Source organism: Diplotaxodon limnothrissa, linkage group LG7, assembly GCF_057381915.1.
Source record: "Diplotaxodon limnothrissa isolate DT_005_m linkage group LG7, D_limnothrissa_male_GT1.1, whole genome shotgun sequence".
NCBI lineage: Eukaryota > Metazoa > Chordata > Actinopteri > Cichliformes > Cichlidae > Diplotaxodon > Diplotaxodon limnothrissa.
Window position 1 is genome coordinate 30,274,042 of NC_140602.1, and position 15,530 is coordinate 30,289,571.

The window sequence follows — 15,530 nt, forward strand, 5'->3', positions numbered from 1 at the left end:
ATGCGTCATGTTGTGTTCACTCCTGCCCTGTCTCATTATGATTATCTGTGTCAGCTGTGTTTCCCGTGTGCTCCCACTTCCCTCATTAACCCTCTGTGTATTTATGTCCGCGTCTCCCTCAGTTCAGTGTCGTGTTCTCCCTCATGACTGTGTGCCCTTCCGTGTGTTTCCTCATGAGTCAGTTCCTTTATGACTTCCCAGTTTAGTTTCATATTATTTTGTATCGTCTTAACTTCCGTCAGCAATAAAACTGTTTTGAGTTCATTCCTGCCTCCGTGTGCTTGCGTTTGGGTCCTCATCCTGCCTGCACACAGCCTATTCATGACACGTCCACCTAAACTCACAGGACGAACAAGGAGAGCGCTGATCAGAAATGCAGCCAAGAGGCCCATGGTGACTCTGGACGAGCTGCAGAGATCTACAGCTCAGGTGGGGGAATCTGTCTATAGGACAACTATTAGTCGTGCACTGCACAAAGTTGGCCTTTATGGAAGAGTGGCAAGAAGAAAGCCATTGTTAACAGAAAACCATAAGAAGTCCCGTTTGCAGTTTGCCACAAGCCATGTGGGGGACACAGCAAACATGTGGAAGAAGGTGCTCTGGTCAGATGAGACCAAAATGGAACTTTTTGGCCAAAATACAAAACGCTATGTGTGGCTGGAAACTAACACTGCACATCACTCTGAACACACCATCCCCACTGTCAAATATGGTGGTGGCAGCATCATGCTCTGGGGGTGCTTCTCTTCAGCAGGGACAGGGAAGCTGGTCAGAGTTGATGGGAAGATGGATGGAGCCAAATACAGGGCAATCTTGGAAGAAAACCTGTCTGCAAAAGACTTGAGACTGGGGCAGAGGTTCACCTTCCAGCAAGACAACGACCCTAAACATAAAGCCAGGGCAACAATGGAATGGTTTAAAACAAAACACATCCATGTGTTAGACTGGCCCAGTCAAAGTCCAGATCTAAATCCAATCGAGAACCTGTGGCAAGATCTGAAAACTGCTGTTCACAAACGCTGTCCATCTAATCTGACTGAGCTGGAGCTGTTTTCCAAAGAAGAATGGGCAAGGATTTCAGTCTGTAGATGTGCAAAGCTGGTAGAGACATTGCAATGGAATCCAATAAATCTCCAATAAAATTGATTCATGTTTGTGGCTGTAATGTGACAAAATGTGGAAAAGTTCAAGGGGCCGAATACTTTTGCAAGCCACTGTAGATATGATACAAACCACTGCAGCGCAGTACCTGTAATACCTACAGCATGTTCTAATCGCTCTAATAGGATATTATGGTCGACAGTATCGAATGCTGCACTGAGGTCTAGCAGGACAAGCACAGAGATGAGTCCACTGTCAGAGGCCATAAGAAGATCATTTGTAACCCTTCACTAAAGCTGTTTCTGTCTGTGATGAGCTCTAAAACCTGACTGAAACTTCAAATAAACCATTCCTCTGCAGTTGATCAGTTAGCTGTTTAACAACTACTCTTTCAAGGATTTTTGAGATGAAAGGAAGGTTGGAGATTGGCCTTTAATTACCTAAGTTGCTGGGTCAAGAGATGGATTTTTAAGTAACGGTTTAAGGCCTGTGGTACACAGCCGATTATAAGAGATGTGTTGATCATATTAAAGATCCATCCATCTATCCATTTTATTCCACTTATCCGGGGCCGGGTCGCGGGGGCAGCAGCCCAAGCAGAAAAGCCCAGACCTCCCTCTCCCCAGCCACCTCCTCCAGCTTGTCCGGGGGAACACCGAGGCGTTCACAGGCCAGCCGAGAGATAAAATCTTTCCAGCATATCCTGGGTCTGCCCCGGGTCCTCCCGGTGGGAAATGCCCGGAACACCCCACCCAGGAGGCATCGTTGTCAGATGCCTGAACCACCTCAACTGGCTTCTTTCGATGTGGTGGAGGAGCAGCGGTTCTACTCTGAGCCCCTCTCGAATAGCTGAACCTCTCACCCTATCTCTGAGGGAGAGGCCAGCCACCCTTTGGAGGAAGCCCATTTCCAACACTTGTATCCGCAATCTCATTCTTTCGGTCACTACCCACAGCTCGTGACCATAAGTGAGGGTAGGGACGTAGATCGACCGGTAAATTGAGAGCTTTGCTTTTACGCTCAGCTCTCTCTGCACCACAACAGACCGGTGCAGCGTGCGCATCACTGCAGCTGCAGCACCAATCCGTCTGTCGATCTCCCGCTCCCTTCTCCCATCCCTCGTGAACAAGACCCTGAGATACTTAAACTCCTCAACTTGGGGCAGAAACTCGTCCTGACCTGGAGTGGGCACTCCACCCTTTTCTGGCTGAGGACATTGGTCTCAGATTTGCTGATTCTCATTCCCACCGCTTCACAGTCAGCTGCGAACCATTCCAAGGTGAGCTAGAGGCCAGAAAGCTGGAGGCTTCAATTAATTAATGGCAGGACTTCTTTTAGCACTGTTGTAGGAATGGGGTGTAAAATCAGTGTTGGGGATTAACGAAATACATGTACCGGCATTACGTATTTAAAATACAACATTTGAGTAACTGTATTCCGTTACGTTACCATTTGGAAAAGGTGGTATTCAGAATACAGTTACTTTGTTGAAATAAATAGATTACACTGCGGTTTTCTTTTTCTTCCTGTTTCATATGTTAGGCTGTCCCCTCTCTATTCTTGGTAATGGACTACTTGCACTACGGCATGTGACGTATTTCCGTTTCCAAATACTACCGCTTGGGCGTTTCCGGTATGTTTGTTTATCTATCGGTAGCTATGCTAACGTCACTTCAGAATGAGTATAAAAAGGAAAGTATTTAAAACAGAATATTTTCAAAAACAGCAGAAGAAATACTCCGAGCATTGCTGTGTCCCACTTTGTTCAGCTTCAGCCAAATTTAACGGCATACTAAGTTTTCATGGTGTTCCGACCCATTCTGACTTGAGAAGACAATGGCTGGTAAACATACATCATTTCACAATTACCTCTCACACCAGGGTCTGCAGCAGACATTTCGCCAGTGATCAACTCATAGAGCCAACAACCCTTGATGGTCGAAGGTGGCTTATTAAAGGTGCTGTACCAACACTTTTTGAGTGGAATGGCTATAAAGTTGAACCACCCCGGCGTAGTGTTTGGGAGAGAACGGAGCGACGCCTTGAACTAGTTCCTCCTGACGATCAAGAAGAGCACAGTCTTACAAGAGATCATGACTACTGCTCAGTCCCTGAGCCGTCTGCATTAGACATATCTGCATCAGCTGCAGAAGACCTGTCCGAAGACGTGGAGACTCTGAGGAAGGAAATACAGGAGTTACGTGTCCAGCGAGAATTTGGGTTACAGCGTTTTGCTGGCTCCGACACTGACATCCGATTCTATACCAGGTACATCTAAGTTCTATTCAAGCTAACTGTTTAAAATATACCAAGGTCACCATCAGTTAAATTTAGAAAGTTTTTCCAGTCTTAATGAAACACAATAGAAATTTACTTTTTCTCTGCTGATTGTATGTTTCATGTAGATGCTTTAGTATTTAAACGATATCCTAATGCTACAGGTAAAATACAACACCAAATAGACTCTTAATCAGACTATGTTATACAGCATACCATTAGCATATTTGTCACAGTTTATATTATTTTTATGTCAGTGTGTAATGTTAATTAATGATTGACACGATGTATGTCTCTCTCGTGAATAGATTTCCAAGCTATGATCATTTGATGGCATTTTGGTTTTTGATTGAGCCTTGCATCTATAAAATGATCCAGGTTTCAAGAGCCAAGTCAGCTGCCAATAGGAACGAAGAAGTGTTGACACGTGCACGCACATCAACAGTAGGTTATGGGTTTGTTGGTAGTTAGAACTAGAGGTGTAATTTTAATGTATTTATGTACAATAACATTACATTATGTACAATAGCATGTATGCTAAAGGACTCAGCATCCTTTACATACATACACCTGTGTACTACAGCACCTCATTGTTTACCCCATAGTACGGTATGGTATGCATAACCATTACAAAACATTTAGCCAAGAAAAGCGTAATTTTACTACAGGGAGTGCAGAATTATTAGGCAAATGAGTATTTTGTCCACATCATCCTCTTCATGCATGTTGTCTTACTCCAAGCTGTATAGGCTCGAAAGCCTACTACCAATTAAGCATATTAGGTGATGTGCATCTCTGTAATGAGAAGGGGTGTGGTCTAATGACATCAACACCCTGTATCAGGTGTGCATAATTATTAGGCAACGTCCTTTCCTTTGGCAAAATGGGTCAAAAGAAGGACTTGACAGGCTCAGAAAAGTCAAAAATAGTGAGATATCTTGCAGAGGGATGCAGCGGTCTCAAAATTGCAAAGCTTCTGAAGCGTGATCATCCAACAATCAAGCGTTTCATTCAAAATAGTCAACAGGGTCGCAAGAAGCGTGTGGAAAAACCAAGGCGCAAAATAACTGCCCATGAACTGAGAAAAGTCAAGCGTGCAGCTGCCAAGATGCCACTTGCCACCAGTTTGGCCATATTTCAGAGCTGCAACATCACTGGAGTGCCCAAAAGCACAAGGTGTGCAATACTCAGAGACATGGCCAAGGTAAGAAAGGCTGAAAGACGACCACCACTGAACAAGACACACAAGCTGAAACGTCAAGACTGGGCCAAGAAATATCTCAAGACTGGTTTTTCTAAGGTTTTATGGACTGATGAAATGAGAGTGAGTCTTGATGGGCCAGATGGATGGGCCCGTGGCTGGATTGGTAAAGGCAGAGAGCTCCAGTCCGACTCAGACGCCAGCAAGGTGGAGGTGGAGTACTGGTTTGGGCTGGTATCATCAAAGATGAGCTTGTGGGGCCTTTTCGGGTTGAGGATGGAGTCAAGCTCAACTCCCAGTCCTACTGCCAGTTTCTGGAAGACACCTTCTTCAAGCAGTGGTACAGGAAGAAGTCTGCATCCTTCAAGAAAAACATGATTTTCATGCAGGACAATGCTCCATCACACGCGTCCAAGTACTCCACAGCGTGGCTGGCAAGAAAGGGTATAAAAGAAGAAAAACTAATGACATGGCCACCTTGTTCACCTGATCTGAACCCCATTGAGAACCTGTGGTCCATCATCAAATGTGAGATTTACAAGGAGGGAAAACAGTACACCTCTCTGAACAGTGTCTGGGAGGCTGTGGTTGCTGCTGCACGCAATGTTGATGGTGAACAGATCAAAACACTGACAGAATCCATGGATGGCAGACTTTTGAGTGTCCTTGCAAAGAAAGGTGGCTATATTGGTCGCTGATTTGTTTTTGTTTTTGAATGTCAGAAATGTATATTTGTGAATGTGGAGATGTTATATTGGTTTCACTGGTAAAAATAAATAATTGAAATGGGTATATATTTGTTTTTTGTTAAGTTGCCTAATAATTATGCACAGTAATAGTCACCTGCACACACAGATATCCCCCTAAAATAGCTAAAACTAAAATCAAACTAAAAACTACTTCCAAAAACATTCAGCTTTGATATTAATGAGTTTTTTGGGTTCATTGAGAACATGGTTGTTGTTCAATAATAAAATTATTCCTCAAAAATACAACTTGCCTAATAATTCTGCACTCCCTATAGTTCATAGCTTAAGGAGTAACATTTTCCCTTTTGTTTTCACCTTTCAGAGGCAGCTGCTACAGCCAATTAACGAGTTCTTTCTTTTCCTGGTTTTCCTGTCAGTTGGTTTGAAGGAGAGGGACCTGGCACATCGATTTAGCATACACCAGTCCACAGTGAGCCGCATTATTGCAACATGGACAATTTTTCTTGCCACTGCACTGGGGTCTCAATGCATCTGGCTTACATGTGCAGACGCGCTACCTCTCTGAGGAATTCAAAGATTTCTCAGACACCCAGATGATCCTTGACTGTACAGAGCTGAGGTGTCAGACACCATCCTCACCACTTCTCCAAAGTGAAATGTACTCTTCGTACAAATCCCACTGTACGATGAAAGCCCTGGTTGGCATAGCTCCACATGGTCCAGTGACATTCATCTCTAATCTGTATGCTGGTTCGGTTAGTGACAAGGAACTATTCAAACAATCAGGCATTGCTGAGAAGTTGACTGAAGACATGGCAGTGATGGTAGATAAGGGCTTCCTAATCACAGATTGTTGTAAATGCAAAGTGTACTGCCCACCTTTTCTATCTAAGCAGAAGCAGATGCCAGCATACCAGGTTAAGGAGACGCAGGCCATAGCCAGACTCAGGGTACATGTGGAGCGAGTCATTAGGAGGATCAAACAGAACAAACTTTTTGATAGCATCATTACCATGTCACATGTTTACAATATCAACCAACTGTTTGCAGTGGCATGTATGCTGTCAAATTACCAGAACACAGCATTAGTTAAAAAAATGGGTTAAGTGAGACAAGATGGATTTTTCCCAAGACACCAGTGCCAGTACCAGGAACTTATGGAAAATGACCTGCAGCTGAGGCCACTACAGTTGCATTTCTTCCTTGACAATACTTGATTACAGAACTGGTACTTGAGTGCTGATAGTTGAGTTCCAGTTATTGTTAATTCTAACTCATTGCAAATGTTGAATGTTAATAATACTGTTTAATTATACTACTATATTACTACTCAGAGTCAACAAAATTGTTTATCAAAATTATAGTTAAATCACTAAATCGTCAGAGAATCACATTTGCTCAACACCTGCCACAGGTGGATGAACCCGAATGCTGCTTCAATACCTCAACTCTTTACGCTCATTGTTATTGTTATAAACAGCTGCACTCACAGTTCAGACCCTCACTGTGGCATTAATATTTATGTTTATTGTAAACTTTTATTCTGCATCTGCTGCTGGAATATCATTTTCAGCTCTGTGAAGTACATGTCCAGTAAAACAAAAGATAACTTGATTTTAATCGTTCAGGGTTGTAAACAGGTCACAGTAGGCTTAAGGTCTTTTATTTTGAAAAGCACAGAGAGGAATAACCCATCAGCTGCTAAAGCAGCAGCTGAGGTTTATTTTGAAGGAGGAACATTGCTTTCAGGTATGCTTGGTGAAAGAAACGAGTCCGAGTCTTCTCTCATAACAAGTTTCAGGTTTATTAGAATTTTACTCGCGTGCCATCAGCTTCTGCTTCTTCAGCTTCTTCTGTGAAACCTGCAGAGAGAAGAGAGAGGCAGAGTTATGACATCATCGATCAGAGAGTTTGCACCGCTGCCTTGGCCAACAGTCGCTCAGTTTTAACAGGGTTGTTTTCATGGAGAATCCAAAGGTGTCCTAAGGAGTCATCACTGCGACAGATGATGAAGAGGAGGAAGGTGACGGGTTCAGATGTGCAGCCAGAGGAGCAGGATTCACTGTGTTTGCTGTGGCATTCATGGGACCTTCAGTAAAAGGGAAATCACAGCTCTCCAGGTCCCAAGAGACTAAGCCAACTTTAATTCCCCTAACCTCGCTCCGTGCTGCATGTTTGAAGCCCCACCCCTCGCTCTTCCCTCTCCACGTTCTCACCTTTTTCTTCTGGGCGACCTCCTCCTCGGGCTTGGGGACGATCTGCTCCTTTTCTGTCAGGATCATCTCAATGTGGCACGGCGAGCTCATGTAGGGGTTGATGCGGCCGTGGGCGCGGTACGTACGCCTCCTCATCTTTGGCGCCTTGTTTACCTGGATGTGCTCAATGACCAGAGAGTCCACGTCCAGACCCTGAAAGCACAAACACGGGTCAGAACCACCACGAGAAAATAGGACTCCATCGATCCTTTCAGAGCTCAAATCATCAGATATTAATCATTTATTAATCAAAGGCTCTGATTGGTTCACCTATTGCTTCCAAACATTTGGAGATGAAGACTAAACGTCACCCGAGAAACCAACTGCAGATCAATAGATGCTCAGACATCAATAATCAAACTGAGGCCTGAAGCATGTGATCATTAAAGTGGTGTTGTCCTCTCGTTCCAGCTGTCTGTGATTCTCAGATTGCTCAGACTGTAATTGTTCTTTTCATGGTTAATACAAAGGTGTCCTAAATGGTCATCACTGCAATCTGCTGCTCACCGATCAGCTCAACAACAACCAGCTCCACAGAGCTGAAACCGAGCTCAGGGTCATCTCAACGTCTCCGCCTGCCCTCATGTGGAAGCTCGCCTCCCTAAAGCCTGCCTGTGATCGCCACCTGTAGGCTGATGTCACGATGCAGATAATCATTTTAAACTTAAAGAACGCTCTTGTGTCATAACTTCATGAAATCAAAGCCAGTGTCCTCAGGGACCTGCTTTCTGTTGGACCAACAAAATCCAGATATGCTCAATAGATTTAGATCAAATGTGCATACTCTGTCACGTTTAAGAAGTTGAAACGCACGACGAGTGTCATTGAGAGAAAAATATTAGTGTTCAGTTTGAGAACCAAGTTAAAATGTGAGATTAAAGTGTCGATAAGTCAAAGCTGCCACGGCTCCTTTAGTTCATAAAAACAGCGTGATGAGTTCAAGGACGTCACAGAGGCAGTACAGAAAGCTGCGTCTGGGAAACAGCAGGATGGATGTTACAGCTCATGCCATACAGACGAGCTACGACTCATCACAGACATAAGACAGCTAACTCATTTGCAGAACAGTCCAACATTTGGACTTTAGTCTTAAAATAAACAAGTATTTTTCATTAATGCGACGCTGACATGCACACTACTTAAGAGACGCCACATTTAGAAAACTAACAACAATTCGATCACACAAACTACTTTGCACATCACTAGCACAGTTTCAGGTGTTTAAAGCTGCAGACAGACGGGTGTGACCTTCAGACTAAATTGGTATCGATCCTTTCAATATAAAAGTGTGTTCCAGGGAGTCCATCTCTCTGTCTGCTTGCTACACCCGTTGGCCCCTCACCTCCTCATGACCTCACCTTCAGCTCAGCGTTGCTCTCGGCATTCTTGAGCATGTGCAGGAGGAACTCGGCACTCTTCTTGGGCCAGCGTCCCTGGGTCCAGCCGTGCTGTTTGGCCTGAAAACAGAAAACATCAAAGGTGCTTTTAGACCATGCCTCAGAGCTCAGAGGCGGGGTAACTCTGGCCGCCTTCGCTGCTGCTCAGGTTACTAGATTTAGTTTCATCTTTAATCCAAAGGTGTCCTAAGAAGGTCATCACTGCAGCTGTCAGAGTGATGCCACGCTCGCTGGGACCTCACCTGAGCACAGCGGCCAACGCCGCCGTTGTAGCGGCGGAAGGGGACGCACTGGTGCTTGACGATGACGTCCCTCAGGTACTTGTTGGCTTTGCGAATGTGCATGCCTTTGATGGCCTGGGCCGTCTCACGGGTGTTCTGAAAGTGAGGACACAGACGGGTCAGAGACCGGATCAACAAAGTGGCACCTTTATGTCGTAACCTTCATGACATCAGCATGACGTCCAGATGTCGGGTCAGTTCTGAGGGCCTCGGCCGTCACATTAGATTTAATGAAAGTTGAATGTGTTTATAGATTTTAGGGGAGGCAAACAAACCATCAGAGAATCTCTGCGATCTGATCGATTCGACAGAAAACCAAGTCTCTTTAATCCACAGCCAAACAAACCTAGGAGCACTGCAGCCATCTTTAAAACTAGAGCTCCTCCCACTGACATAAACATTAGACCAGCAGCTCATTCAATCACAGCAGATTGTCTATTCAACATTTCTAAACACACAAAAGTTACTCAAGCCATTCACAGTAATTTATTTTTCCTGGAAAATCCTGACTTATTCACTCCTTATCCTCGGGAGCAGAGCTTTAAGTACCTGAGCTTAAATATTAACTTCAAATTATATACACAGAAATTCTATTTAATTACGGGAGGATTACACCTGTATTCAAAAGAGAGATTAAAAGTGTCACCAGTTATTTTCAGACATCTCACACATTCTGCAGCTGAAGCAGAGCTCCAAACAAACTGGGCTGTTCACAGAAACCAGGCTCATGCTGTTACCTGAAGCTCTAATGAACAGACCTCACTGAGGTTTATGCTTCAGCGAGACAACAACCTCGAAGGATATTTAACTACACATCACAGACAGCTCATAAACACCACTGACTCCTCCTGTGTGGTTTTTACATGTATCAGTGAGAGAACCATAATCACTTCTATCAGGACGATTAACCACAGCATCAATGTAAGGATCACTCAAACTGGGTGTGAGGAAGTGGAAAAACTGGGGGGGACAAACGTGTCTGCGTGAAATAAACTAACTACAGTACAGTGTTTCTATTGGCTGGGATCACAGATAGACATAATGCAAGAGTATAAAACATTTCAGTGCATCTCCCATCACTCCCGCGGCAACGAGCCATTCAGTTTCATGACTCTGAAGTAAAATTGGATCATTTTTCTCTACTGAGTCAGAGCACCATATTAACTCTGAACCCACATCCACGTGTGTTTAATGAGTTATTAGAGCCCAGATTCAGAAGCCTGCTGCTGCTCATGTAACCTACTCTGAGCCTCTACACACCTTTACACCTGAGAGAATCTACTTTAACATGGACACGCGTGAGATGACAGATGAACCCTGTGATCCCCTTTGTCTGTGCCCACATGTGGACTCTTACCTTGAAGTGCACCCGGAGGTTGGATCCCCTCGACTTGCATGCTGAAACACAGAGAGAAGCCGTTAGCACCCCCAGCAAAGACCCGGATCACTCCACCAGTGAGTGCGGCAGCTCAGTTGTGTCATTAGTTTGTTTTCATGTGGAATCCAAAGGTGTCCTAAGAGGTCATCACAGCCACCAGCTAACCCCCACACATAGCTGAAGTTCACCTTTACTCACATTTAGTCGGGTTCTCGGGGTCGAGAGAGTAGCGGACCATTGTCAGATATCTGTAAGAAGAGGCACACGTTAGTTTCCTCAGGCTAGCACACAGCAGGTAAGACCATCTTAGACAGCACCGTCTCAGGTGACGTTAAACAGATTTAAACCCCACAAACACGGAGAAAAGGAGCTGCTAGGGCCGCTTTACAACTCCTATCCACGCCACACGGAGCCAACATGGCGGACAGCCGCCGGAGCCACCAACCCGGCGTCTCCGCAAATATCTTCATAAAACTTCATTTAATGGCTCCAGACACACAATTCAACCATCAGCGCACACATTTACACACAGCTGACACGATCCAGATGCTTGCAGCGCAGGATGCAGTATTTTTACTCAGATTTAACATGGATTCTCCGCTTCGTGAGCGGGACACAACTCCTACCTCTGAGGCCGCGGAAGGAAGAGGAAGTATCCCGGACGGCGCTCCTCTACTTCTGCCTTCCTGTGAGGGTTACCGCCCCCTGGCGGTGAGGAGGAGGAGGACGGTGCTCGGGGCGCAGTGAAGCGGAATGGACAGCAGGGGGTGGTATTTCACACACACACAAAATACGCGAGAAAAATTGTTATCCCGTGGTTACGCCATGATTATGAGGTAAACACGATAATAGTGATGGGAAGTTTGTCTCTTTTCAGAGAGCCAGCTCTTGTGGCTCGAATCTCAAAGAAGAGCTGGCAGTTTTGGCTCCCAAATGGCTCTTAATTTATTATCATCTGTAGCCTCATATTTGACAAATATGAATGCTCTGTGTGTTGATAAACCCTTTTGCATTTAGTGTTTTTATGAGATGCCTTATAATTGCCTAATATTGTGTATTTGTTCTGTTAGAAAAGCAGGCATTCTTACTTTTGTATAATATTTTAATCAAACTTTTGATTTTAATTCAACACAAAAACAAAGCACTGCAAACAAATCCACAGAAGAGAAACAGAACCAAACTCAGCAGCCAAACAGTATGTCCTCAGGTTGACATTCAGAATAATCAAATGCCTCAGCTTGATGAGCTGATGCAGTTTCTCATCTTAGTTAGTATCTGCTTCTTCTTTAAGCTGGAGCGAGATGCTGCTTCGTTTACAGTTGTCAGTCATATTTACATGTTTTTACGATGCACTTGGACTCTCATTCTCACCGCAGTCTACTGTCTCACTCACTGACTGAGGAATATCGATACTTCCAATACCAGCATTTCATGTTGCAGGATCAATTCCCATATGAAAAATTATAATATCTAATTTGATTAAATTAGTTTTTAATCATAAATATGACATACAGACAAAAGTCGGCAATACCCTGTTAATAAGAACTACAGTCGTCTTCTGCCTCTCATTCATGTTTTTTTTTGTTTTTTTGTTTTGTTTTTTACAGCTCATTGTGTTCTACGTCCTGATTGGCTGTAGAGCATTGTCAATCAATCTCCGTGCTGTGTCGCCTGTACAGTACAGAATGTGTTTAACTTGTCAAATTTACATAAAGTGCTGTACTGTATGTTGTAAGTTTTCTCTCCAATAAACAACAATGTTGACGAAATGTGTTGCACCGTCGAAGGCAGAGGAAGATGCTAAGCATTGCACAAAAAGTTGGACTTCTGGACATGCTAACAGAATGTAGGAGTTACTGTATTTTTCAGATTATTAACTCATTCTTCTTGCTTCCTCTACTTCCGTACCATATCGTTGCTGTTGAATTCTCTCACAGCTGCTCTGTTCCCATATTCTGGACGTGAAAACAGGGTTTGATCTTTGGTTTCATTCTGTAATACTGGACTTATTTTTCTGCGTAGGTTTGAACTTTGAGAGTGGTTAAATAAGAAAATAAGAAAAGTGTGAAAATGTTGATGCCTGTCTGAGAACAGTGTATAAAATGTGTAGTGAGGGATTTTACAGCCTTAAAATGTAATTGTGCCCAGAATGCACTTTGTGAATGATGATAAACAGATCAAACTACCAGCGTTAGCTTCTGTTCTTCAATGTCACAGACATGAAACTGCTGTAGGTTACTCCCACTGTGATAAATCCCCCACACTGAGGCTGTGACAGGAGGAGTGAAACAGTTTTTGACATTTTAAAGGTTTTTGTGTGGATATCTACTCGACTTATGAAATGAAAAATGCTGCTAATGCTAAAGAACTGATTCTGGAACCACTCGTGTGTATTCGGAGGGCCTGAACTCAAAAAATATTCGTAGTATGAAGGTAAATCTTAGCATGACTTTATTAAAATAATGTGTCATAATGTGTTTTCCTGATTTTACTTTACTTGATTTCCCTCTAGTGGGGAAGAGAAATTATAATTAAAATTGATTCAGTGGTGGTCTTTTTTTTTTTTCACAAGCTGGAAACAAAATGCTTTATGAGGAATTTCAAGTGTCTGATGATTTTTCATTTTAAAAATATAAGTGCTTGTATTCACTCCAAGGACTCCTCCAGTTATCTGCTGCACAAAAATGCTCCACCCAAGAGTTCATAAATGAAGCGGTGGCACAAAAAACTGCAGTTCCTCTGATATCCAGAAGAGGCAGCAATGAGACCCATGTTGAAACTTTACAGCAGAAATAACTAGAACTCACCTGTTTAAACTGTATCAAGGCTTAAAGTTTGCATTATTGGGGGTGTGGCCTTTTGACTGACAGGTGGATGGCGACACAGCTGGTTGTAGCTGCTAGTTGACTGCTAGGCTTCTCCTGATTGAATTCTAAACTGAACTGGGCCTCTGGACCTTGTTTGTGCAGTTGTGACCTACAAACTGTACATTTACCCAGTGAAAAGGTGAAACTGTGTTTAGAGCGTGAATGAATGACATGGCCTGCAGGTATTAAAGCTGTCATTGTTTATTTGGTATTTCATGATGAACTGTGAGACGCTGGACGGAGCTACATAGAAAACCCCGTGTGCAGCCTCACAGTGAGTCATGCACATCATTGCACTGTAAAGAAAGTCAAAGCTCGAGTGACGACACCTCAGGCCAACATACAAAAATAAAGATATTATTTACAAACAACAACATTTTCCCATCAGCACGTGTCAGTGTTTTCATCAGACAGTGAAAAGAAGTTCAACATGTAGAAATCACTGTGGTTTCATTAGAAGACGCACAAATATCTGTACACGTGCCACATCCTCGGCCCGAAGGCTCATCTGCTACCTTCACATCAGTGTGTTCATCACAGTGTGTCTGAGAGCGAGTGCAGACCACAGGCTCCGAAACCTCAGCAGCCCCACACCATTGCACACCCCACACTGTGGAAATGTTTGAGTAGCTCAGTCAGAGGATCTCCACACTCAGCATTCCTGTTTCTCACGGCTGAAAAAAATCAGTTTCATCATCTTCAAGTTAAAAAAATTTTTTTTTTTTTTTTTTTAAATAAATTCTCTCTAAAACCTCGTTACCTGTTCAGTTCTGTTACAGTGTGTCGTGAATAATGTTTGTGTCACACGGTTAAACACTGTGATTGTGTTTATAGTTGCACACATGATAATATGTGATTGTGTGACTGTTGTTGTCCCAGCCCGAAATGTTTTAGGAGAAATATATTCACGAGATAATAACAAAAAAAGAAATGTTCAGTGAACGGCTACATGGTCCTACTAGTGCTGCTTTTTTCATGGGTTTCATGGGAGATGAACTGAACCTAATTTGATGAACATCAGAGAAGGAGAGACAGTAAAAGAAAAAATGTCCCCCTCAAAGCCCTGATGCTCTCAGAGCTTCTACAACTTTGTTCTTTTACTTATTTCATGAACTTAAGTTCATTTATTAATTAAGGTCACTAATAGGGTAAAACACGCCAGAGGAAAAATGGTTGAACTTCCTGCTGTTTTTGTCACCTGTGGTTTTAAGACTTATGCGTTTCCCCGTTAGCTCATCCCCATTCTCCCAGAGCTAACAGAGCCCATCACCAATCATTTACAATGTTTTCTAATTGTGAAACAGTAATTCTCATTATTTCTGCACAGCTAACAGTTTCTACACTGTTAGCTAGTAACCTCATTTTTAAATTGTGAATCATTAATTTTCACGATTTCTGCATTTTGAACCCATAATAGTTTTGTAATTGTTACCTTTAATTTCCATCAATTTTCTAATTGTGAAACGTTATTATCCATTTATCCCCATTGTTAGCCGTTGTTCCCACTGCTTTGCATTGTTTTCCCATTGCTTTTGTATTTTTGTATTGCTAACCATTAAATCCCACTGTTTCCCATTGGTAAGCATTATTTCCCATTATTTTCTCACAGTCATGTGTGAGTTGCTGATATTTTCCATTGTCTGTGTGAAATGAACACTTCCTGATGCTTGATACAGCGTTGATGCTGTAACTGCGTCTGTCCCATCATCACCTGAGATCTCCCGCAGAGCGCGTCGTGATCAGAGTCGCTCTGTGTCTCCAGCGGCGACCCGAACCTCAGTTTCACAGACTCCTCCCGACAAACTGTACGAAATAAGTGAAAATCCAAATGTCCTTCAGTCTTTACAGCCGTAGATTCACACAGGAGGAAGTGGGCGTTACTGTTCAGAGAGAAACGTGTGAAGCAGCGCGACTCGGTAACGGGACCGAGGAGGAGGAACCCTCATTAGATGCTACAGACTGTGTGGATCGCGTCGGGCTCACTGAAGCTCTTCAGATACCGCTCAGTGCGACGTGAAGAGGCGTCAGAGACCTGCAACACAAACAGGAAGTTAAATAGCCGC

The 15,530-nt window shown here is 43.4% G+C and overlaps 3 protein-coding genes and 4 non-coding genes across 7 annotated transcripts in view; 1 reads left to right on the top strand and 6 right to left on the bottom strand.

The window, feature by feature from the left end:
- Positions 1–2,779: 2,779 nt before the first annotated feature.
- Positions 2,780–5,854, top strand: LOC146628504 (uncharacterized). The gene is made up of 3 exons (XM_085357878.1): positions 2,780–3,369; positions 3,687–3,822; positions 5,651–5,854. The coding sequence occupies exons 1-3, from the start codon at positions 2,780–2,782 to the stop codon at positions 5,852–5,854; spliced, it is 930 nt and encodes a 309-aa protein (XP_085214004.1).
- A 1,193-nt stretch (positions 5,855–7,047) lies between these two features.
- rpl17 (ribosomal protein L17) lies at positions 7,048–11,260 on the bottom strand. Its single transcript, XM_085357879.1, has 7 exons — positions 11,227–11,260; positions 10,799–10,848; positions 10,580–10,620; positions 9,184–9,318; positions 8,903–9,001; positions 7,506–7,697; positions 7,048–7,151 (listed from the first exon to the last, which is right to left on the bottom strand). The coding sequence occupies exons 2-7, from the start codon at positions 10,836–10,838 to the stop codon at positions 7,104–7,106; spliced, it is 555 nt and encodes a 184-aa protein (XP_085214005.1). The 5' UTR covers positions 10,839–10,848; positions 11,227–11,260; the 3' UTR covers positions 7,048–7,103.
- LOC146628506 (small nucleolar RNA SNORD58) lies at positions 7,224–7,291 on the bottom strand. Its single transcript, XR_014906451.1, has one exon. It is a non-coding gene; the product is annotated as a small nucleolar RNA SNORD58 (small nucleolar RNA).
- Positions 7,973–8,039, bottom strand: LOC146628507 (small nucleolar RNA SNORD58). Its single transcript, XR_014906450.1, has one exon. It is a non-coding gene; the product is annotated as a small nucleolar RNA SNORD58 (small nucleolar RNA).
- On the bottom strand, positions 9,081–9,148 carry LOC146628508 (small nucleolar RNA SNORD58). Its single transcript, XR_014906449.1, has one exon. It is a non-coding gene; the product is annotated as a small nucleolar RNA SNORD58 (small nucleolar RNA).
- On the bottom strand, positions 10,687–10,756 carry LOC146628509 (small nucleolar RNA SNORD58). The gene has a single exon (XR_014906452.1). It is a non-coding gene; the product is annotated as a small nucleolar RNA SNORD58 (small nucleolar RNA).
- A 2,404-nt stretch (positions 11,261–13,664) lies between the features above and the next one.
- mfhas1 (multifunctional ROCO family signaling regulator 1) overlaps positions 13,665–15,530 on the bottom strand; it is a 31,811-nt gene continuing 29,945 nt past the window's right edge. The window contains exon 3 of the mRNA XM_085359574.1: positions 13,665–15,499. The gene's annotated coding sequence lies outside the window, so the exon portion shown is untranslated. The remainder of the gene's footprint in view (positions 15,500–15,530) is intronic.